At 29.6% G+C, this 23,921-nt stretch overlaps 2 protein-coding genes and 1 pseudogene across 5 annotated transcripts; 2 read left to right on the plus strand and 1 right to left on the minus strand.

The window, feature by feature from the left end:
- Positions 1-1,489: 1,489 nt before the first annotated feature.
- LOC145185478 (peptidyl-prolyl cis-trans isomerase H-like) lies at positions 1,490-18,854 on the minus strand. Of its 2 annotated transcripts, XM_090097678.1 has the most exons (9): positions 18,697-18,854; positions 7,924-8,012; positions 7,704-7,748; positions 6,670-6,712; positions 5,361-5,456; positions 2,416-2,448; positions 2,262-2,316; positions 2,076-2,116; positions 1,490-1,889 (listed from the first exon to the last, which is right to left on the minus strand). In XM_090097678.1, exons 1-9 carry the CDS (start codon positions 18,760-18,762, stop codon positions 1,821-1,823), a joined length of 537 nt encoding a protein of 178 aa, XP_089953804.1. In that variant the 5' UTR covers positions 18,763-18,854; the 3' UTR covers positions 1,490-1,820. The 2 variants fall into 2 exon arrangements, with proteins under 2 accessions (XP_089953804.1, XP_089953805.1); XM_090097679.1 differs by lacking the exons at positions 5,361-5,456; positions 6,670-6,712 and having other exon boundaries at positions 18,697-18,851.
- Positions 8,493-13,994, plus strand: LOC149884104 (uncharacterized; annotated as a pseudogene). Its single transcript, XR_016455526.1, has 3 exons — positions 8,493-8,567; positions 9,234-9,377; positions 10,719-13,994. The product of XR_016455526.1 is annotated as an uncharacterized LOC149884104 (transcript).
- Positions 18,855-18,951: 97 nt separating the features above from the next.
- LOC145185477 (uncharacterized) lies at positions 18,952-23,594 on the plus strand. 2 transcript variants are annotated; one of them, XM_090098378.1, is made up of 3 exons: positions 18,952-19,052; positions 19,513-19,660; positions 19,750-23,594. In XM_090098378.1, the coding sequence occupies exons 2-3, from the start codon at positions 19,523-19,525 to the stop codon at positions 20,350-20,352; spliced, it is 741 nt and encodes a 246-aa protein (XP_089954504.1). In that variant the 5' UTR covers positions 18,952-19,052; positions 19,513-19,522; the 3' UTR covers positions 20,353-23,594. The 2 variants fall into 2 exon arrangements, with proteins under 2 accessions (XP_089954504.1, XP_079917519.2); XM_080061393.2 differs by lacking the exon at positions 18,952-19,052 and having other exon boundaries at positions 19,059-19,660.
- Positions 23,595-23,921: the final 327 nt, after the last annotated feature.

Here is a 23,921-nt window from a genome sequence, read left to right on the forward strand (position 1 = left end):
CAAAATAAAAGAGCTAGTGGCCAAGCCAGAAATCCAGAATTAAATACTATCTGAATTAAATACGGACTGAAAACTGAAGACCAGACAGATGTCAAGGAAGCCTTCTGACCTTAAGGAGATCTATGCAACAAAAGAGTAACACTTGTATTTTTTTTCAATAAATATAAAAGGATTTTTATTGCTTGTATATTTATTAAAAAAAGTTTTTTAGAGAAAGAGAACGGACGAGACCGTACAAAAAAACCGAACTAAAATTCACTTATAGTTTGCAACTTTACCTTTATTTATAAACTGCAAAAGCCTTACAACACCCAGGATGTGACATCAAGATTTTTTTTTTTATTGGAGTTTTTTTTTGTCACAGAATTGTTTGATTTATTTTCCCAACGATTTGCCACACTGTTTAGAAAGTATTGCTAATGATGATAGTGAATGCTATTCTGTTCTTGTTGATATCAAGGAAAGATTACTTTTTTCATCTCATTGACTTGCAAACCTGATGATCTAATAGCAATTAAATATTCTACCGCATCAAAACTTTTTCTGTTTTTTTAAGATATCCTATAATTTTCCATACACAATTTTCTAATCACTAACTTCAATACATTGTTTTTTTGTTTTCACTTTTGTGACTTCTTCCTCAAAGCTTAAAACGTCCAACAAATCTTCTCATTAACTAAAGAAGGAACCTAATTAGAAGGAACACCACTTTTATACTAGCGGTATTTAAGTAAAACATGCAACTCAATAATTCAAGCCGTAGCTATTGAAAACATCTTTGTCAACCGTAAATAACCAAAAAACATTTTGATAAATCTATCAGTCTGAGTTTACATGCCTGCTTAAACCTGGCTCCACTAATCCTTTATTGAAATTAAAGTATTCACAAGTTAGTAGGAAAAAAAAGAAAGTTAGTAGTACAGTTAGTAAGGAAAAAACAAAAGAACATGAAATGACTGCGATCATTTTGCTTCATTAGTTCTGCGTCAACTATTGATTTCTTTACATTTTGAAGAAATATTCTTAGCACGAACTGCAACGCATTTTTTTGTTATGGGTACGTAGTTTTTAATAAAGTAATTATGAGTATATGCATTTATTCTAACAAACTTAATAGTAATCAAATAAGAAAGTTATACCAAACTTTCGCACAAAATTAACCAGAAAATTCAAGCACCAAGTTACAAGTACTCAATAGAAGTCCTATGTTAGTTGTCTTGGAAGAAATAGAAACAAAGAATTCACCACTTTTCGTTTAAGGCTATTAGACCCCAAATTCTTGTTCTTTCTTTAAAATCTGCACAAATCATATCTGTTCATCAAAGACTTGAAACTCGACGTTTTAAAAAATTTCAACGAAAATTTTATAACTGCTTAGGAATTTTGACCCATATGATGTATTATCAGAAAAGTATGGATATGCTGAAAAATGAAATTCGAAGCTGTGGCTGTTTTAATACTTTAGAGAAACACCGACAAGGAAAATCCGTAAAATAATTAACTCTTTTATTTATCATAAAGAGAACTTCTTTTATCTACCTTGTGAAAGTCTAGCGAGATACAACATTTTGGCGTTTTATCAACAGTTCATGTTTAAAAACACATAAAAACACTTATATTCGCCTACCAATTCCATTTATAAACACAACTTTTATGTTCTCAAAGCTCAACGTATTTAAACGTCATAGTACAAAATTATTTCACCGCGTACCTTCCTTTCAATGTCGAATAATCATGATTTCTTCAAACCAGTTTTTATTTTGCGCATTCATTTATACTGTCCACCTCAACTCTTAATAAAAAAAAACTTTCTTTTTAAACTACATTTCTCCGCATTGCGTTATCACAACAGATAACTTGGGTCGATTATTGGCTCCAGTAGCGACATTCTACAGAACAAATTTATTTATAAACATTTATAATTTTTTTAGCCAAGTTTTTATAAATTTTTTCGTTGCAAAAAAAAAAAAAAAAAAAAAAAAGGTAAAACAAACAGTAAAAGCAACGAAGAACAAATGAGAACAAAGTAAGAAATATATAATAAAAGATTCAAAAGATATAAATAGAAAAAAAACCTCGATCTTTCGCATCACTAGCAACCCATCTATAACTTTCCCTGCAACAACAACAAAAAGAGAAATAGGATATGTTTCCTTAATTGACTATAAAAGGTTTGCAAATAGCTGAAAAATCATTTAAAAAAAAGCTTTACAAGGGTCTAAAATACAGTATTAAAATATATATCCTTTTTAAATACCTACCAAATACTACATGTTTGCCATCCAGAAAGTCGCACTTAGCACAGGTAATGAAGAACTATATTTTTTTAAAATGTAAAAATAAAAAAAATGCTAAATTGATTAAAAAAAAAGAAGCTAAAATTATAATAATAAAACAAGTAATAGGAAATATCACCTGGCAACCATTTGTGTTAGGACCACTGTTTGCCTGAAAATTATAACAAAATGTACATAAGAAAAAATATAGAGTTCCTCAAAAATCATTAACTTAGAATAATAGACTGATAATAATATTAGACCACCAAAAGAAATAACAGAAATAAGCCTCCTATAAACATTGGAAATTTATCTCCTTTCCTATCAAGCCAAAAAAAGCTTTCAAAGTTTAGGGGGACCGAAGCTATTTATATATATATATATTATTATTTATACTTATTTAGTTACAATTTTAGTTTTTTTTAGCTCTCTGCATTTCTAATTTAATTTCTTTGAAAATAACTGCAGTTCAAAAGAATATGTATGTGGCAAGTATGTTCAATTGTCAAACATCGTTAAAAAAAATAATTGGTGGCCCAAAAAGGGCCTCCAGAAAAGAAAAAAATGTGTGCCAAATTACCCCGTCCCAGAGTAAGTTGTCTACACCATCAGGGTAAGTTGGCATACTATGTAAAAAGAGACAAGTTTAGCAACATTAAGCATTTTTGTTATGGAAACTGATAATTTTCATTCAACAAATATTTTGACCTTAACTTTTTTTTCCCTTAAGCCAATATGGTATTCAGAACAAGAGTAAATAATCAATAACTTCATTATGAACAGTAAGAATTATACTACTTATCATCATCATTACAGTTGTCACAAATGTAAAATAATGTGTTTCTAATCAGCAGCAGGGCTTAGAAAAAAACACAAACCAAAAAAATCATTCCTTACCATCAAAGTTATTTTCATGATTCAAACATTTTTCAATTAAGTTTATGCTTCTTTTACTTGTTGGCTTTTTACTCATCTCAATTTTAAACTTATTAAACTTTTTTCTCTTTTTTTTTTCTTTCTCTTCCATATCTAACTTTTTCTTTTTTACAGATTCTTTTTCTTTTTTTAAAATACTCATATTTGGTAAACCTTTTTTAAACTAACCACATTTGTTGAATCTGTTAATATTGATGTGCTTCCTTTTTTATTTAAAATTCTTTTTCTTACTTTAGGTTTTTTGAATGATTTCAAATCTTCAGGATTTAGAATTGCAGTTGGCTCATCTAGAATAAATACATCATTATTGTCTGAAGATGAGATAAGGTAATATGGTTCTACATCTTTTGATCAATTAACAAAAGTTATTTGCTTAAGAGATTTAGAATCATATTACCATATTTTGAAGAAGAATCATACTTTGTTAAGTCAACATTATTAATACTATTTACACTTAACACTTTCCATAGCATGGCCTAGTTCTTGATTTGATCTATTTGTAGTATATAGTTTTTTTTTAACCCAACTGTGATGTTGTTTGGGGTACATGCCAGTGGAAAGGAATTACTCACAATGCTTAGTATATTGTAAATTATTATTATTATTGAACCAGGATAGATTGTCATCTATGTATTGCAAGCTCTGTTAATTTATTTTTTAAAAGGACCAAATACACTGCAATTTAGGGGCTGCAGTTTGTGGTTGCAATGAGGTGGAAATGAACAAACTGATACACCATTTTCTTAGTAGTTAAAGCTTCTACTGAGAGGTGAGTCATGATTGTCTAACAAGACAGGTCTTTCTTTTGAGCTTCAAGTATATTTGACAAAATGATGGAAAAACTGGAAAAACTGAACTTCAATCATCCAACCAGAAGGGTTTTCAGCACCTGCACTTCTGTTAGGAGCAGTATTTAAAAAATACTCTTTAAAATTTTACTCACAAAATAAAAAAAGATGGAATAGAGTTCCCTCTGGCAGAGACAGCAACTGCAAGTTACTAAATTGCTTCTTTCAGCAGAAGTATCACGCCCAACTTGTTTAAAACCTTTACAAGCTACAACATGATCGTGAGTTTGAACTGTGGTAATACTAGTTTCATCCATATTCCAAATATCTCCACTTTCCAGCTTAAAAGCACTTTCAGATTAAAAACAACTTTACACAGTTTCTAAATTGTTGTAAATTTTTCTAACGTTAATGAGATTAAAACTGGAGACACATGCTTTACTTGTTGCTTCAGGTTTTCTTATTGACAGCTTTTTGTGTTTAAGCAGTGAACCTGTCTTCTCCTGCTGCTTCACTTTTAATCCATTTTTGTTGCAGTTTTGTTGTTATTAGCTTTTCCATTCTGGAAAGCTAGTTTCCTCACTTCTTAGGAGAAAGTTCATAATACTTTTGTGACATTGTGCTAAAAGATCTTCTTGTCAATCATTGAAGACCTAAATAAATCCACAAACATTAATTAAAGTATTAAAACTTTCACACACACAGATTACATATATATGATGTAACCTAGTATTTGTTTGGCTTGTTGCAGTATCGGGACAGGCTTCTTGCAGAAAAAGTCTTTTGCTGTCAATCAATAGACCTTCCTTCTATTAAAATAGCATCAATAGTGTTTTTTATAACATTTTGAAGAGTTACAGCCCTGTCTGTTTTGTAATTTTGCATGTCTGTATATATAACTTTAGTGAATTTATGGTCAATGTGAATAGGGGTAAATTGGCACATGATGTTAACTAGCCCTGCGATCATTGTACCAACTAACCCCAAAAGCTATTTGCTCACAAAATGGCCTACAGATCCCCAAAAACAAGAAATATTGAAAAACACATATGATAAGTTAGAGTGAACCATAAAACACTTACATCCATTCAAGTTTACTTGTAACTAATACTATTGCTTTTTAAAATTGAAAAAGCTACAAAACTAGTTAAAAAAACAAAAACAAAAAATGCAACAACTTCTATGTGTGCACTAATTGCCCTTATACTACACTGGGAGACCAATTTCTGGTGGAAAACTCCAAAGTTTATCAAAGTGTGTCAACTAAGCCAATAAGCCCCAGTCTCCCCTACAATCTGAAGAACAATTGTGAATTATACTTAGAAATATTTAAGTGATATTTATTAAACAAAAAATTTACCATGGATAGCAAACCAGGTGCATCATGTTTTAATTTGAAATTTTCATCTGGAAAAGCTATTCCACCATAAATGCTACTTACACCACTTCCATCACCCTAAATTATACTTAACTCTTCATATATACAGTTTAATTCATAATTTTAATTTCTTCTTAGAGTAACTCCATGTAAACTCAATATTTCTAAGTAACCATACTTCTTTGATTTTGTTGAGAACTGGTACAGTTGAAAAACTTAATGAAAAGCTTTTACTGGAGAAATTTGGACATCCAATTCAAAGTGGTTCTCAAGATATTCAACTTTTAAATATCCTATTTAAGTCTTTATATGGTACCTAAGAAAAAAGTTAAAATCATTAAATCTGTGGATATAATTATACAAAAGTAAGGAAGTCATGCACTTTTCTAAAGCAGCTTTAACAGATGCTGTTTCTAAAATTATGATGATGCTTTCTATACTTTAAGAAATATTCAACATTTAAGAAAAGCACATTTCCACAAGTTTATTTATAAAAAAAAACCTAACCAGTAGTGGGTATAAATTACTTTGCAAAGAATTACAACTTTGTAGTCCAAGATAAGGTCCAGATTTGGAGCAAAAAGTCAGAGACCATCTGATACGCAGATTTCCTACTGTATGCCTCAAAAAATATTCATAACAAATACGCAGATTTCCTACTGTATGCCTCAAAAGAATGCAAGAAGTTAGAAAAACAAAAAGGTGTGTACAATCCCAGAAACCTTTTCATCAGATTATACCACTATCTACATGTATTCTGGCAGTTAAAAGAAAGACTGGAACAATAGATTTTGTATTTGAGCTTGCTAAAAAAAAAAAAAAAAAAAAAAAAAAAAAAGTCAAATATGAAAATCATGAGTAGCAATATATTTAAATTATATTGGTGCACCCTGATGGCCCTATAGGTCTTTTAATCAGCCACAATTTAGTAATAAATATATTATATCTATGAAACATGTTCTATATAATACTTAGAAACACTGCTACAACATACTTATATACAGTTAAAGACTTTGATTTAATAACAAAAAGATTTTACAGTGAAATTGTTTAGTTACTGTGTAAACCGGCCTTAAATGAGATTTAAAATTTGATTATCTTGAGAATGATTTTTAATTGGGTGCTTAATTTTCTTCAGGATAATTAATTGATTGAGTTCTTCAATTATACCAATTTCAACAAAATCAAAACAGTATGGTTATAAAATTTTGAGAAATTTGCTGAGTTCATATGGAATTAAAAAACTAATTAAAAAAATAGTTTAGTCATGGTTAAATATGAAAATACTAACCTTAACAAAATCTCCCCCTTGAATCATGAAGTCTTTTATAACTCTAATTAAAACATTCAACTTTTAATTATTTTTATGAAAAAACATAAGTTTGTAGAATATATCCAATATAAATTTATGTGAATCCCATGATAATCTTACATTAATGGCATTAAACATCATATAGATTGAAAGACGCAATTTAAGGGTTTCAAGATTAAATTCAGGTAAGGAGAAAGTGTCTGAGAATAAAAGACTAATGAAATCACATTTGACAACTGAGTTAGATGTGCATTTAAATCTTCCACTAGCAAAAGAATGGCTGACACTTTTACATTTGATATAACACCATCACAACTGATTGAAGAGGGAACTCTAAGTGGGACTCTTTCAATTTTCAGCACTAAAAATTAATCATTCCTTCTGTTAATTCTACAACCAACATTGGTCAGTTATTCATCAGAGATTTTGACCATTAAATATCAAACATAACTATTATAGTCTGTTCAAAAGTTTCTTGAATTGTTTTTAATCTCAAAGTACTCACCATTTTTGTTAAAAATTGACTGGTAGGCTGGGCCACTCTGACCTTTCACATTTTTATTGTTTTACTTAAATTTATTTACATTTGAACTCTTTTTTATAAATATAATCTTTTTTTTAAAAAATTAATATATGGAAAAAACTATAGCAAGAACTAAAACACAAAAAAACACAAAGATTGAACATATATTTTAGACAAACTTAGTGATAAATTAGATTGAAGGCTAAGATTTCATGGGGATTATGATAATATAAATATGCTACATATATTATGTTCATTTCTTAATTAAACTGTCTCACATATTAACAACAATTTCAAATTAACATTTCTTTTTATATTTTGATTCTATTACATTAATGATACAGTATTAATTTTTCAAATATTAATACTATTTACAAGTGAAATAATGGAATTAACATTTATATAAATAATAAATTATGTAAAAAATAAATAGCATTTATACAAATATAACTTCATAATCCAAGATAATAAAAACAATTTAAAAAAATACCTGTGAAAAGTGGCTCCTTTAAAACCAACTGGAACCTTATCTTTTCTGAAATTACATCAATAGTAAGAAGCTTTTAAGCATATTTTAGTTTTTTACTTACAAACAGTATATCCATCATAAAATCAGCTAATTTTTTATGTAGATAAACATTTTTTTTTAAAAAGTTTAGGTTATGACCAAACTTATTTATGCTACTTTACAGTGATACATATAGACTTACAAGTACTCTCCAGTACAGAACTGGCGAAAGTTTTCAGCTGTTTTTGGGACAACATCTGCAAATAACTCAATTTTCATTCGACCAACATCCTAAATCAAATTAAAATAGTTGCAAACAATAGTAACTGTGGCTCCTACTATTAGAAATATCAAATTATTGTAACATATTCCTATGTTTGAAAAAATAATTATATGATTGTACACTTATTATCTATTTTTAATATTGCTCTTAATAAATACAAGAGTTTGATTTACCATAGCTAGATATTATATTATTAATATTAATTCAAAAACGAAATAAATTTAAATCTAAACTTGGGAATTATACTTATTTTTTGTGTATGTACTATATGGACAGTCCTTTATTCCTGCTTATGTAACTGGTAGCAGTAAATACAACAATTGATTATATATAATATATATTTAAATAAATAACTAAACAGGGTAACTAAATAACTAAAACAAATTTATACTTATATTTCTGTGGTTAAAATGGCATCTTTTACTGAACTGTTAAAGTTTTAACTTTAACATTTTAGTAAAAGACGGTAAGTTTTACTAAACTGAAACATGGATTCCAGTTATTTTATATTTGGATTTCAAACTATCATTTATTTGAATAATTATTTATTAAGTATAGTAACAGTATTTATAATAAAAAGTATAATTACTGTTAAAAGTATAATAAAAATTTAGAATAAATTTGACTCCTACATGTTTGAATGCACATTTGGCCTACTATATAATTTGCAAAAAAGTGTATATATTTATAACACAAACATTTAACTCAGAAATGTTTTAGATTGACTGGGCCACAAAAGGCAATCTCCAGATCCATGTCTGGGTGTCACTACTCTAAAATCTACTGAACCAAAAGTATCTAAAAATAAATGCAGTAGCTAATTTTTTGTTATTGGAGAAGGAGTTTCTCATCAGTGTACACAATCTGCTGGTGCTGTAGACAATTTTATTGGTCACTGTTAACAATTAGTAGAATATTCAAAACAAATAGCCAATGCACTAATTAAAAAAAGATGAAAAGCAAATTTATAGAAAAAGGAACATTTTAAAAATAAAAAACAGGAGAACACCACCAACACAGAGATTGTGGAAGGAAAACAAAATAATCTCAAAAAACAACTAGATGAATTTTATAGCGTAGAGCAAGTTGAATTTGCTTCCCGTCAGAATGAAGTTATTATAAGAGATCTATAAACTTTGTAAGAATTTCTTTAGATGATGGAGGAGGCTTCCTAAATTGTTGTGAATGTTTTTTTTAAAAAAAAAAAAGATCCTGAAAATAAATTTAAGAATAATGCAGTTCAAAAAGTTCTTATTATTGCCATTGTCAAAGATACTCCTGAAAAATATGAAAATCTTAGGTTGGTGATTGAGAAACTTAATCTTGAAGATGTTAGCTATTACTTTGCTTTTGATCTTAAATGTGTTAATCGGGTAATTCCATGTAAAAGTGGGACAAAAAATTGTCACCCTCTCAGATTTCTTTCAAATTTGAACCAGTAGTACCTATTAATGAAACATGAAAAAATGCAAAATTTGAGCTCCCAAATCCAAACGGTTCAAAAGTTATGACATTTTGAAATTCAGCCTAAAACGTTCCTTTTTTTATGAAGTCCGCCATTGTGAACTTTGTAGTAGTACTTTTAATTGAATAATTTAAGATCTAGTCGAAGAATATGGCTAAAAATTAGTACCTGACCATTTTTGAGGGTGCTGAATTCAAAAATATAGGTAAAATAGTGAAATTTAAATTTTTTGATAGTTATTTTTCTATTTTAAAATGGCCAGTCAAATTTTTTGTTTTGTTACCATAGGTTGCACTTTCATTAACTCCTGGAGTTGCCCAAGTCTCACAGATTTGATTTTTTTCCAAATGAATTAGGTGATCCTAGGCTATCTTTGTAAAAAAGATGGTTTTGGTTTCTTAAAGCAAAATAAAGATATGTCATTTTGAAATTTAAACAAATTTCTTTATTTAGCTGCTATTCTCTATTATAGATTTTATAGCGATTCTTTTTGTGTGAATAATTTAAGCTCTAGTAGAGAAATTGACTGAAAATTGGTACCTGACCATTTTTAAAGGTGTTGAATACAAAAATGAAGAGAAATTAACCCAATTCCTAATATTTTAGAATAATTTTTGAATTTTCAAATGATATAATATTACTTAACCATAAGACGGGTTAACATTTTCAAAAATTGCCTGACTGTCATGATGGGTTCAATAGTGGTGTGTAAAAACAGTTTATTAAGGTTGGTTTTGATATATATATATATAAAGTTTTGTGAAATGAATTATCATGAAAAATATAGTTTTGCAACGCCTGCTGTGATTTGTAAATATAGTTTTGGGACATCAGCTATGTTGTCTAAACATAGTTTTGAAACAGTTAACAATGACAAATTTCAATAAAAAAAATTATTTTAACTTTAGATTAAATAATTACTAAATCTTGTTTGGTAATTCAGTTTCTTAGTCATGGCAAAAGGCCAACAGTGCTCCATTGCAATCAACCTAGAAAGTGAATGTCATCTCACAACATATACAACATTGCTGGGAATTGAGCCTTTTTGAAGATATTCCTGAATATGAAAGAGAAATATTAACTTTTAGTGTTGTGAAAATGTTGTGAGTTACATTAATGAAATTATTGGCAGCCAAATTCTATTTTAGCTATATTTAACCTTTTAGCTGACTTCTGAAAGTGCACTATTAAATGCCATACAACTTTAAACTTTTTAAGGTTTTACTAAAATTTTTAAACATATTAAAAGAGCTCTTCCTTTTTTTTAGGTAGTCTTCGTGAAATTAACTTGGATACAGCAAAGTACCTATGCAGTAAAGGCAAATTCGTAGTTCCAGGTGAAAAACTTTGTCCACAATGCAGACATAAATTAGCATCAAGTGAAGAATCAGAAGAGAACAAGTTGGAGATAAAATTAACTGAAGATAATATGGAAAAAGAAATTATACTGGAATCAACAAGATCATTGCTCAACAGTACTTTATGCGAACTTGAAGTGTCTCCTCTAAAAGTTAATTTACCCAAAACCTCTAACAAGCCTTCACTTGGAAAAAGTAAGATAAAGCAAGTTGAAGAAGCAGTTATTAAGAATCTTGCAACTGCTCTGGATGTAACCGAATCCGATCTTGTTGCACCAAAAAATGAAGATCTAAAAGGAAATTCAAACCAAAGCTAGAAATCTAGACTTCCTTGTAGAATGCATGAAAGAAAAACTTAAGGTTTCTAATAGAAGGCAGCAACTTCAAATTTTGACATTAACCCCAAAATCTTGGTCTATCAGAAAAGCAGTAAACAAGTTTTCAGTTTCTAAACACAAAATTATAAAATGCAAAATTTTTACGCTACCAAAAAGACGTGATATCATATCCTGATGTGGTTGAACGGCATCGAATCAGTAAAGATGTTATGGAACTTGTAAAGCCTTTTTACTGTGATGATGAGTATTCAAGGCAAATGCCAGGTAAAAAAGACTGTAAGTGTTGGGGAAAAAAAATACATGTCAAAAAAATTGATTTTGTGTCACTTAAAGGAGCTCTACGTGGCATATAAGACAAAGTACCCAGGCCATAAAATTGTTTTTTTTCTAAATTTTGCAGTTTTCGGCCTAAATGGTATATCCCTTGCTGGTCCAAAAGGTACACATTCTGTTTGTGTGTGTACAATACACCAAAATGTTAAATTAATGTTGAGTGTTATAGGCCTTGAAACATCTTACCATGAAACCATTGAAAAGAATGTCTGCAGCAGAAAATCTAAAGTTTGCATGATTCAGTGATGCAATAGTTGTCCTGGTATACAAGCTGTCCAAAATTTTTTTCAGCAGTATCTCACACAAAATGATGGTCCAAATGAGCAATATGACAGTGATAAAAATGAACAGTCAATGGATTTCAAACAGTGGACAAAAATAGTTAGAACTGAACTATTAACAATAAAACTTCCATTACACTTTTGTAGTACAAGACGAGATACAGAATTACCATTGGAGCAAGAGTCAATGTTCCCTTTATCCTGTTGTCATCTACTACAAGAAAGTGAAATTAGAAATATCTTCTTTTTGTGTAATTTCAGATGATTTGAATCATGATGTTAGATTTATCAATGAAGTTATGCATAAAATCATTAATCATGTAAAATTTATCTTTGTCCCACAATTACAAAAATTCATTAATTTTCTGATGGCTGTGCAGGACAGTATAAAAACTGCAAACATTTATAAAACTTATGTCACCACGCTTAAGATTTTTCTGTACGTTGCATCTGGAATTTCTTTACAACAAGCAATGGCAAATCTCCATGCAATGGAATAGGTGGCTCTGTTAAAAGGCTTGTTGCAACAGCTAGCTTGCAGGGTCCAACCACAAGTCATATACTGTCTTCTCAAGCAATGTATGAATACTGTCAAAAGTCTATCAGTGGGATTACGTTTGTGTACGTCACTGCTGAAGAAATGGAGCTAGTAAGAAACAAACTTACTGATAGACTTTTAATAGCAACCACTATTCCTGGGACAAGAAGCTTCCATCAATTTATACCATCTTCTCATTCAATTATATAAGTGAAAAGGGTATCCGATCAAAATGATTTTGCTCTAACATTTGACTTCCTTAAAAAACAAAAATATGAAACTATTAAAATTGAAAATGTTATGTCACAACACCTATTTTGCAATAATTTTTTATTTTCTTTCAGAGACTTAACCTTTTCCAAACCATCTTATTTCACAATGGGAGTAAGGCAAGTCCAGAAATAAGTGAAATGTAAATTATGGTTACAAGAAAAAAAAAAACTTTTAAACCGTTTGGATTTGGGAGCTCAAATTTTGCATTTTTTCATGTTTCATTAATAGGTACCACTGGTTCAAATTTGAAAGAAATCTGAGAGGGTGACTGAAAAATTTCAATTTTTTGTCCCACTTTTACTTGGAATTACCCAATCTATTATTCAGTCTTTCATCACATGCAGGTAAAAAAAGTTTGCTTGTTGTGAATGTACAATTGATATAGGAACCCTTAGAACTATTGGCAACCTTGATTCCTGTTATGAAGCATATATAAAAAATGGATCCATCAGATATTCCATAAAGGAACTTGCAATAATGTGAACAAATGTCTAATATCTTAACACTGGTTAAGTTAACTTGCTAGAAAATTTAGTTGCTCCTTCCAACCTACATCTTCTCTTGGAGCAGTAGATAAAATAACAGGATTTCTTTTGACAGAGTAGGATGGTTTTGAGTTATGGTTAAAAGAACACTATATAATAAAAAGAGGCTATCAAGGAGTTGAATGGGATGGTAAAAATAAAACTTTAAAATTGATTAATAAACTTCAACTTAAAGTACCTATCTACTTCCTGTAGTCCAAAGTTTAAGAACTTTTAAATCTGTAAAAGAGGCTTGTTTTGGAGGAAAACTTGATTCTGACTCAGAACAAAGAATATATATGTTTAAAGAAGCCTTTCTATGAAACAGCTTCTTCACTCAAAAAGACACTAACAGTGTCATGGAAAAGTCACATTATATATTGTCATGTTTATCCTTTTGTAAAGCATGTAGGATGCGATTTTTCAAAGTATGCAGAACAGTGTGGAGAGGCAATTCATGCAAAGTTTAAGCCTACATAGAAAAGATATAAATGCATTATAGATCACAAAGATTACAGAGATGGATTAAAAACTGATGTTATTGATTTTGGATAATGTCTTGTAAAAATTGGGGACAAATAAAGCCAAAAAAATTTAGACACCTTATAAGTACTTGTATTATATTATTTTTGTAGATGGTTAATGATATTATTGCAGATGGTAGATGAAAACTTTTGTACTGCCTTAAACTAAATCAAAATTCATCAATAAACCTTACAAAAAAATACTTTGGTGTTTAGAAGTGTGGCTTTGTAAAATTAAAAGCCCTTTGTTTCTGTAGGGGGATCAGAGTTTCAGCTTTTTTTTTTTTACTCTTAGCAAAACTAATTTCAACTATGATTAAATCATGTTAGTATGATGAAAAAAATGCTTTATTATGTCCCAAAAAGCTTTTTTTTCAAAAAAAATTCAAAGCCTCACCCTCAAGAAAGTTTATTGTAATCATCTGATACAATTTTTAAAATTTCCATTAAAATCATCAAAATAGCACAAAATGTAACAACTTCTTGTATGGTATTGTTAATATATTTATAAATTGCTAAATGTGTTTAATGAAATAGGAATGTCTAACTATGTAGAATTTATCAAAGTTTCAAAATATAAGTTTAGTTAAAATTCTATAGCAAACCAAAACATTCATCAAAATTTACACAATATGTAGCATATCAGATCTTCCATATTTCATTTTATAATATGCACTAATAAAAGCTGTAACAGTCTGTAAGTGTAACCTAAAGCAAATTTTCATAATTTATGTGATATATTTAAGCCAAATGTTTAATCAGTCAGCTACAATAATGTAATCTACATATCTACAAGACATGACTAAACAGTTGCCAATTTTGCTCTTTGACATGTAGCAGATTTTGTTTCTGAGTTTCATCTTTTATAATTGTGGCATTGAATGTCTGGATAAACAATATGCCACACTCTGCACAATCATTTACACGAGCCAGGTTCTTTAAAATTATTTTAGACTTCTTGAATGATAGGTTTTCAGGTCATGATTCAACAACAACATCAAGGAAGTATTCATTAATAGCTATGAGCATCTGTGAAGCTATCATTAATACCTTTGAACCTCTGTGGCAATTCTACTGGAGAACCATAAGTAGATGCAAACACAGACAACAAATTTGTTAAACCTTTTAATTCATTTTAATTCACAAGCAGTAAGTTCAACTACACTTTCAACACCATCTCAAAGCTATTTGTTATTCAGTGAATAGAAAGCCCTCATCATCTAGGTGCTAATTGTACATGCAACACAAGCAACAGCAGAAGTTACCAGGGACTAAAACTCACCAAAGCCCACCTTTGTATAATTAAGATGAAAATTATTTTAGTTTTTTTGACACACAGATCGATGCAGTCTGGCATTTGTTTGGGTTATCTTGATTGATTTTGGACCTTTTTTTAATTTCTTAAACATGAGAATTTATGGTCCAGTAGAATACTATGTTAGTCAGAACCTCAAATATTTAGTGCCAGCAAGTCATCCACAGCAATTTCTGACCAAAAAATTGCTCAAGAAGAAAGCACTCTCCATTCATTCTGCCTTAGTGCAGGGAGTGATATCAAAGCACATAACAATGAGTGTCTGCAACTGCCATGATTTCAGAAGTTCAAAAACCACAGTATTGCTATACCTGTACCAATAGCCATAATTGAGACCCCCTATGAGCTTTGGATCGCCATCATTAAATGAAGTAAATAGAACTGAGAGTCAGTTATACTTGAGGCTAATGTCACAAGTGACATTAGATAGAAACTTTCTATTCCTATGTATTATTGATTTAGTACTGCTGCTAATGTTCTTTTGCACCAGTTCTTGATGATGTTTCTTTCTGAAACAACTGTGCTTTTTGAGAGTATAACAGCTTACATTCAACATGGAACCACTTCATTAACTACAGAAACAAGTATCAAGGTGGATTTTTGTATGTTCATGTTAGGTCTATGTATAGTTCATACATTAAACCAAACTATATTAAATATAGAATGTAAATTAAAACAAACACTTGGCAAGTTTTATTTCTGCTACAGATGTCTTCCAAAATCTATGACTAATTTCTTTTAAAATTAAAAAATATTGAATCCCTTTAAACTCACGACTTTTAGTGACAGCATGGTCAAATGACATATGAAACATTTGCATAATTACTGTGAAAATAATCATTAATTGATTTTACCAAAACCAGGCAATGCAGGTAGTAAATTGTATGAATTTGGGGATTTTCATGAAAATTGGGGGATTTTGAGGGACCTCTTAATACTCTTTCAACATTTTGAAATTTTTTTAAGCAGAAAAAGATAAACACTAAATAACTTTTTAAAAGACGAAACTTTAAAAAAAAAATTTGGTTAATTTTGGGACAACCTAATATATCTACATCTACATCTATCTATATATGTAAATTTAATAAAGTATTTATGTAAAAAAAAACTTGAAATTTAAAATCATGTGCAAAAAAAACTTTGCTGTGGCCAAAGAAGAATATGTTCACTATGTTCACTTTCTAACTTACAATGTTCTGAAGCTACATATTACCCAAATGTTTGTGATACATAAAGAAGGTGAAAAAGGTCTTTTAACTAAGGCCAAAATAGTATTTACCAAACATTAGATAAGATGCATTTAATCAACTCCTAGTAATTGAAATTTTTCAATGGCATTAACAAAAGAGAAAAGTATATTACTATATCTAATACCTGTAGTAGATAAAAATGATATGAGAGTTCAAGTAAATTTATCACAATCAAAACACATATAACATGCTGCACTATTATAGAGCATACTAGACCAATTTCAAAGTCATGGCACTCGAAAGAAATCTTTTTTATGTCAAACAAGACATATATTGGACTTATCTTTTATGTATTTTTTTATTGAGAACTTTACAAACAAAAAAAAACAAACACACCAACAAAAGATAATTTAACTTAACAGTATTGAACTGTTTCTGTAAATTCTGTTGAAAAACCAATACTTAAAAAGTGAAGAGTGTTTGATCTTTAAAGTAAAAATAAAATTGTGTACAAATGAAAAAATTTTTTTTTCAAATAATTTCACTTAAAAAGTCATTTTACTTACTTTAGTACAGATTTTCATTTATTTATGGTGAAAAAGTAGGTACATTTTTAAAATTGAAGAGAGTAATTTCTCTCCAGACTCATTTTTATAAAATCAAGTAAACAAATAACCACCAAATATTTTTTTAAGGGTTAAAGACATGGAATTGGGGACAGAGGCTTTGCTTGCCACCTCTCTTAAAGAAGGTTCTGTAGTTATTTGAAATATGCATCAACTGCTATCATTTATTTTAAGATAGAAGTCAGAAAAAAAGAGATGATTTTCTACAAATTTTTGAAGTTTGGAAAAATAAACTTAATTTTTTATGTATTAAAATCATTTAAATACTTTTGATTATAAAACAAAACTAATGTATTTTTATTTAAAAAATTTACACTGAAAAAAATAAGGGTCCACCCATATATTATTAATATGTGCCAAGAAGGGGAAAGGGTTTGTGTTTTTGTGATAAATTATTATAGAAAGAGGGAAGGGATATAAAATGTTGTGACACACCATTTCTTAGATATATAAAATTTTTGCATAAAACTATAGAAAAGGATGCATGATACAACCATTATTGCAAAAAATCAAATTATTTATAAATAATTTGAGTTTTTGTAATAACAATTGTATATTTGCTTTAGCTGTAAAATGCAACAAAAAAACAAAAAAATACTGAATATAGCACAAGTCGCAGTGAATTTAAAAATAAATTCCAAAAAAATAGAAAAATGAGTAACAGTTTTAACTTCAAAAAAGTCAAAGCTTGTAAGAAAAAGCTTAAGAATTTTGAATTGCCAATAAAAAATTTCATAAATCTTCAAAATGTTTAGCTTCACTTTAAACATCATTTAGCAAAAAATCATAAGCTTGGTATTGTTTGTTGTTTTCCATATTGCTAACTAGACTGCCTCTAAAAGGAAGTTCTTTATTCAAAGAATTATGTGATGGGTACTTAAAGCTTGCGGTCATTTAAAGTTAAAGCAAACATATCAACAGGAGATAACTTCTATATTGACTGAAATAAAAAATGATAAGAGTCAAATAGATGTTAAAAAAATATTCTTCTAAAGCAATGCCAGATGATTTATTTAACTATTGGTATTTAGTTTCAAAATGGACTATGATCTCTAATACCAAAGATACCAAATCAAACCTAGCTGAATGCTCTGAATCGAATGCTCAATCTAATGTAGAGCATATCAAAATTGATTTAGTAGCTGAAGAATCTGAAGTGAACATATCAAGGACTGAAGATTCAAATTTTTAACCTGTACAAATTAATGAGGATGAACTTGATTTATTGAAAACTATTTGTAATATTGCTTTCTATAGGTCGGCAGCTTATGAAAAAAGAAAAGATGCTGTTATCAGAAGTAGAAGAACATTAAGTGACTGTTTACTTAATTTTAATTACCTGAGTAATATTTTCAAATGAAATTAACAATTCATAAACTCCTTATGTGATAAACTTATCCTGTAACAAATTTATGAAACTTACTTTTAGATGGCTTTAAAATATTTTGATAGGTTGAAATGTGCACATACTTTTATCATTTTCTATTCAACATAGGTGACCTTTAACAAAGGGCATATATGCTCTGGTAAAAGTTGTGTATTACATAAATGAAACTTTAAAAATGTTTAAAAATGAGGCTTAGAGATAACAATTTTATTTTAAAGTTGTCGAATTTAGAGTCAGGGCTAGAGGATTTAGACCAGGATTTACCCAAAGCCAGCAATTAACCCTGACAATAAACTCAAAAAAAAAAAAAGCTTTATAATAACTCATTATCTCTCTGTATTTAGAAAACTAGCATAAGGTTTAATATAATTCATAACTATTAATACCAGAAAAATCCATGAAACATATCATTAAATAATTTTGTTGATTGAGGCAAATACTGCAAATATAGCATTGGGAGAAAGAATACAGATATTCTCACTATATTGTTATGTACTACACAAAACTATAAATTTTTTTACATAAGATAAAGTTACGTACCTGACCACCAATACTAATATCAAGAAATACGATAGGATTGTCAGCGTTACCAGAGACTGAAGCCATTATAATTTTTTGATATTAACTTGTTTCTCATGTTCATGTTATTTTTAACAAGAACATGGGAGACATAAACTCATTGACTAAACCATTTTTATTAACTAAAATTTTAATATTTTAAATACAAGTTTTAAAGTAATAAATATTTTTTTAAAAAAAGGTTTTTAAATTAAAATAAATCATATAGAATTTTTTTTTAGATCTAAAAGATATTTCAAATTTAATAATTATCTCAAATGCTTTTTGACCGCCAAACAACTAAACAGCTGATGATCATATGTAACATACAATTCATGGTAAGTGTTACCTTTCCGTTCTACTACCTAACTATCTTAACTATAATTTTAGATTTAGAGGTAAAGTATATAATGAAATGTGATTTGTATAGTCAAATGGTGTAAGAGGAGTTGCTGAGAATAAACATTCATATCCGAACAACAGTCAAGATAACTGAATTTTAATGTTGTATAAGAGAAAAATTAACTAAGTTGCAATTTTTAACTTTTTTTCACAATCTTTTCAGTTTTTCCAAAAAGTCCTTTTACATCTTTTTTACATTTACATTTTCCAAAAACATCCTTTTAAACGATAAAAATGAACGCTAACTAAATTCATTTCTTGTGCTTATCATTGCTTACTAAAATCTAAACTTGTACATACGTGTGATAAGTAAACGCAGTCAAATAATCACCATTCAATTGTAGTGTGTTTTACAGTTACCTTTCACGTAAATTTTAAGCTTATATTGTTTATAAGAGGTTCAGTCATGGAGAAAAATGAAAATAAAAGATCAAAGCGAGCTGCTGCAAATATAAATGAGAGGAGGCGTATGCAAAGTATAAACAATGGGTTTGAATCACTTCGAGAACTTCTCAATCTTACCCATAAAGCTAGGCTTAGCAAGGTAACAGATTTTCATTTTTTTGATTTTTTTTTTTTTCTTTTTTAATTTTTAGGGAATAACAAGTTAACCAATTTAATATTTTTTTTTAGTCAGCAATACTACAATATTCTGTTGACTTGCTTCAAAGTACACTTTCTGAAAATTCACAATTAAAAGAGCAGAACAACTTTCTTCGTAATTTAATCAGTACCAACAGTTACAATACTAGTTATTCTTCCTTAATAGATACAACACCTTCAAAAAAGCAAAGAAGGCATTCAGAGGCTCAAGTAGACATTAATTTCAATACTTCTTCTAATACCCCATCTATTTCACATAAATCACGAAAAACAAAAGCTATTAGTTTTAATAATGAAAAACAGCTCTCTCCTCATAAAAGTCATTTTTTTGGAATAGCACGCTCATCAGTCATTACAAAAAATCTTTCATATTCAGCACCTCTAGAGTGGGAAAGTCCAACACACAGATCATCACGGTTGTTAGCTAAAGAACAACTTCTGATGACTCCACCAGCATCTGGAGGATCAATCAAAAGTCAGCAGGAATTTCTAGTTTTAGAGAAAAACTATGATAGAAGTGATTTAAATACACATTTAACAACTCCTGAATTTGTTAAAAGTATACCTCCACGACATGCAAAAAGAAGTCTGGATGCAATCATTCAAGCTATTGACCAACTAGAAAAAGTTTGACTCAAGTTTTCTTGAACCAATCTTATTAGATTGTTGTTTATAAAACTAAACCCACACAAATGCAGCCATAATCTTTTTTGTATTGTGTATATAATTTTATGCAACTTTTTCTACTTAATGCATTTTATATTTGGATAGAATTTTTTTTTAAGAGTAGATAAATTGGTTGAAATAAAAGTATTTGACTTTTTATATGGTTTATAAAAAGCTTATTAAAATGTTTATCATACTGCTCTGCATTAATATACTTTGAATAGCCTAGATTTTTTAAACTCTAAAACAATAATGAAAGATGAAGATTAATAAAAAGAGTACCAAATATTACTCTTAAACTGTACTGATAATGTATTATTAACAATGAAGAGTAATTTTTTTACATAGTTAAAAGTGTTGATGAAACATCACCACACCTGCTTTATACTGGTGAGTGTACTTTTTTTTAAATGAGCACAGTGTGACCACTTTTTGTGTAAACTGATTTATTTAAACTTTTTTGCTGAATCTCAAGTAAAAATCTGGATAATTTTGCAAATCATTTAAATCTCTATATATGCTTTATTTTTTTCTTCTTAAATTTATTAAAGTTTAACTTCTTATCTAGTTGTTATTTTTAGCTATATACTGCTTTTTTATTTTTCTCAAATTATTTACACAATTGCTTCGCCCAAAGCTCATACATTAAGATGCTGCTCTTTGTTGGCTCAAGGCTTTTTTTTAGAACCGTGATAATACGAATTTTGTCTTTGAGTCTGTTAGTAAATGCGTGTTAACATGAGTTGAAAATAGCAGCCAGGGAAAAAATTTGATGACAGAGAAAGCTTTGATATATGATTCAGTCACTAATTTTTCACATTTGGTTCCTGTTTAAACTGCTGTTGTCAGTTGATTGCAAAAGGCAAGTAACAATTTTCAAACAATTTGTTAGAAAAACCAAAACTGTTGCTGGTGAACTGGATCCTAAGTTGGAGCTGATGATTACTTTTTTTTATGATTATTCATGTCAGCAAAAGAGGAACTAATGACCTGAAAGAATTGAATGTACTATCTAAGATCTTTATATCGTGAACAACTTTCTCTCTTGCTGGCAGGATATGCCGTCTGCAAATATTGGAAGTTAAGCTATGGAAAGGTTTTTTTGACCTAACTCACATTTCTGCTTTAAGCAGATCTCGGTTATTTTTTGGTTGGTCAGAAGCTAAAAAACTTATGGTTTTATTAAATTAAGAATTGTATAATTAGTATAATGCCAACATAAATATGAACAGAAAAAAAACATCGGAATGTTTGTAAGTAGGGAACAGTTAAGCGATAGTTCTAGTTTCATAATTCGAAACCTTTAACTAAAAATTTCTCAGAAATTAAAGTTAAAAAAACAATTATCAATTAATATTTTACAAATTCTTGCATTAAATAGATTTTGAACAGCATTTTCTTTATTTTCTTAGAACATTTGCAATTTTTGATCTAAATCCACATAAGCAATCTTCAGTTAATGTAGTTTTTTTTTAAGATTAATAAAAATGTACACAAAAATGAATTGCTGTCTATGTCCCTTGTTAATGGACGAGTTAAAGATGTTTACTGGTTTAATTAACAACACAGCTCGTCAGTCTTTGAGCATACTCTTTATGTGTTATAACGCGTTTGAAACGCTCAATGGTGACTGAAATCTCGACGGGCTGCTTTACCAGCTTGGTCGCTGTAAAGTCTAAGAGCTGAGCGATGATAGCTGATGAAGTCTTGAATGTGACAAAACACAACATGGACTTTGGTGTAAAACTACAGTTTGGAATTTTAAGAAAAGAGAAATGAATTTTTCAGAATAATCTTCTTTTAGTTCAGAGCCAAAACAGGCTTCTACAAACTTCTTCAAAGCATCATTTATCCCTGAAACCTGATGTGCTGCGCAAGATTCTGTAAGTTGTTGAAGGCAATCCACATTTCTCAGCAGTTTCCAACACTCATCTTTAAACTGTCTTTCATGATAAGGATTTATTGTAATGTTGAGTGATGAAGGCCAGCTTTGTGCATCAGTTCTAGCAGATTGCAGCACTTGATACAAATTGGTTGACAGCGCAAAGTAGGAGATGCAGCTCTGGTGGAGGAATGATATCAAGAATTAGTGTATCAATTGATCCGTGGACAATGGCCTCATGAATCACATTTCTACTAATTTTGGCCTTGGCATGAATGCTTTTTGAATTCTTTAAGTCCTGAAAACTTTTCTTAAGTGGATTAGCTTCAATGAGTGACCAAATTTGTTAAACATTGGAGTATGTAAAATGATAAAAATGATGATTTTTAGATAGAAAAAAAGTTCTTCAGTTGGAGTCGCTATTTGGACATGTGAAGTAGCTGGTGAATGTGGATCTGGCACGAACTTCTCGATCGCATGTATCACAATTTTGTAAATTGTTGCGGTTGAGCACAAGAGGCATTGGCTTCAGACAAAGAATACAAAAATCTTGAACAACATCTTCTGCTTTGCCCTTTTTGTTACCAGTTGTGCTGATGGTTTTCTTTCATTTGCTGGTGTGTTTTTCTTTCCGGTTGGTGATTTTTTGATCGAACCGGCTCTTTTCTTCTGATTGTCCAATTTTTTTGAGCTTGATATCATGTTTTTCACGCGTTACAGACACATTTTTAGGTGATGTCAAACCAGTGGACTTCATCGATTTTCGACCGCGAGTGGATTTTTTAGATCGTGTGTCCATCTTCAGCGACCCAACTGATTTAATGAATCACGTAGAGATGATGTCATAGTGGCCAAACTCAGCATGCTGTCCGATGTGCTGGGTATTGCAGAAGACTCAGAGGTGGTGGCTTATTCATGCGCAGCAGTTGAGCTCACCATATCGTGATCTGTTTAAACAAAGATAGGGCGCTAATCTTCCGGATCATTGTCTTAATTGCCGGATCATTGTCTAAATTCCGGATCATTGTCTTAATTCAGCAGCTACATAATCAGTTTCAGAAAAAGAATTTGTTTTAAATGCTCAATAATACTCTATGCTAGTTTAGGCATTCTGTTTTATGAAGATGGAAATTTCTCATCGACCTTTTTTGCATATTCGTATGCCAAGACCCTCAGTTCTTTAATGCTCAAATCAAAATAAAGCGAGCTGGCACGAAGGAGATAATTCACCAGTTCCTTTTCTTGTTGAATATTCAATATCCGATTTACAAACATAAACAAACAAAAAATTAACATTTCGTATAAAAAACATTTAAAACAAGAAAAAGAACGAAACAATTGAAAAGTAATCAAAGCTTGCTGGTTTTGGACCGATCGTACGATCGTAGAAAAATCAAACAAAATATTCTTCATAATGACGTCAGTTTCTTTTGAAACATCAAGATTTGCTTCGTCGATTTTACCTATGTGGTATCCGGAGTTCCATTTGCTTTAGCAACAGACGTCTTGGAATCGCTATGAATTTTCACCATTTTGATTGCCTCCAACATTTGGTGAAGTCAAATGTTTTTTCTAATTTTGTTTTATGTGAAATATCAAGAAAAATGTAAAGAAAAAAATTATAAATTCACGAAAAAATCAATACAAATGCCAC

The sequence above is a fragment of the Hydra viridissima genome, unplaced genomic scaffold, assembly GCF_058129835.1.
Source record: "Hydra viridissima isolate aposymbiotic clone 2 unplaced genomic scaffold, HvirCarnegie_v1 scaffold_9, whole genome shotgun sequence".
NCBI classification, from domain to species: Eukaryota; Metazoa; Cnidaria; class Hydrozoa; order Anthoathecata; family Hydridae; genus Hydra; species Hydra viridissima.

Bases quoted from the DNA above. Each gene is read 5' to 3' on its own strand.
- LOC145185478 (XM_090097678.1), bottom strand. From the start codon at position 18,762: ATGGCTTCAGTCTCTGGTAACGCTGACAATCCTATCGTATTTCTTGAT. The intron at 5,457-6,669 runs GTTAGTATTTTC...AGTATAATTTAG, and splicing joins AAGGGGGAGATTTTGTTAAG to GGTGATGGAAGTGGTGTAAG. The intron at 2,117-2,261 runs GTAGGTATTTAA...TTGTTGTTGCAG, and splicing joins TGGCAAACATGTAGTATTTG to GGAAAGTTATAGATGGGTTG.
- LOC145185477 (XM_090098378.1), top strand. From the start codon at position 19,523: ATGGAGAAAAATGAAAATAAAAGATCAAAGCGAGCTGCTGCAAATATA. The intron at 19,661-19,749 runs GTAACAGATTTT...ATTTTTTTTTAG, and splicing joins ATAAAGCTAGGCTTAGCAAG to TCAGCAATACTACAATATTC.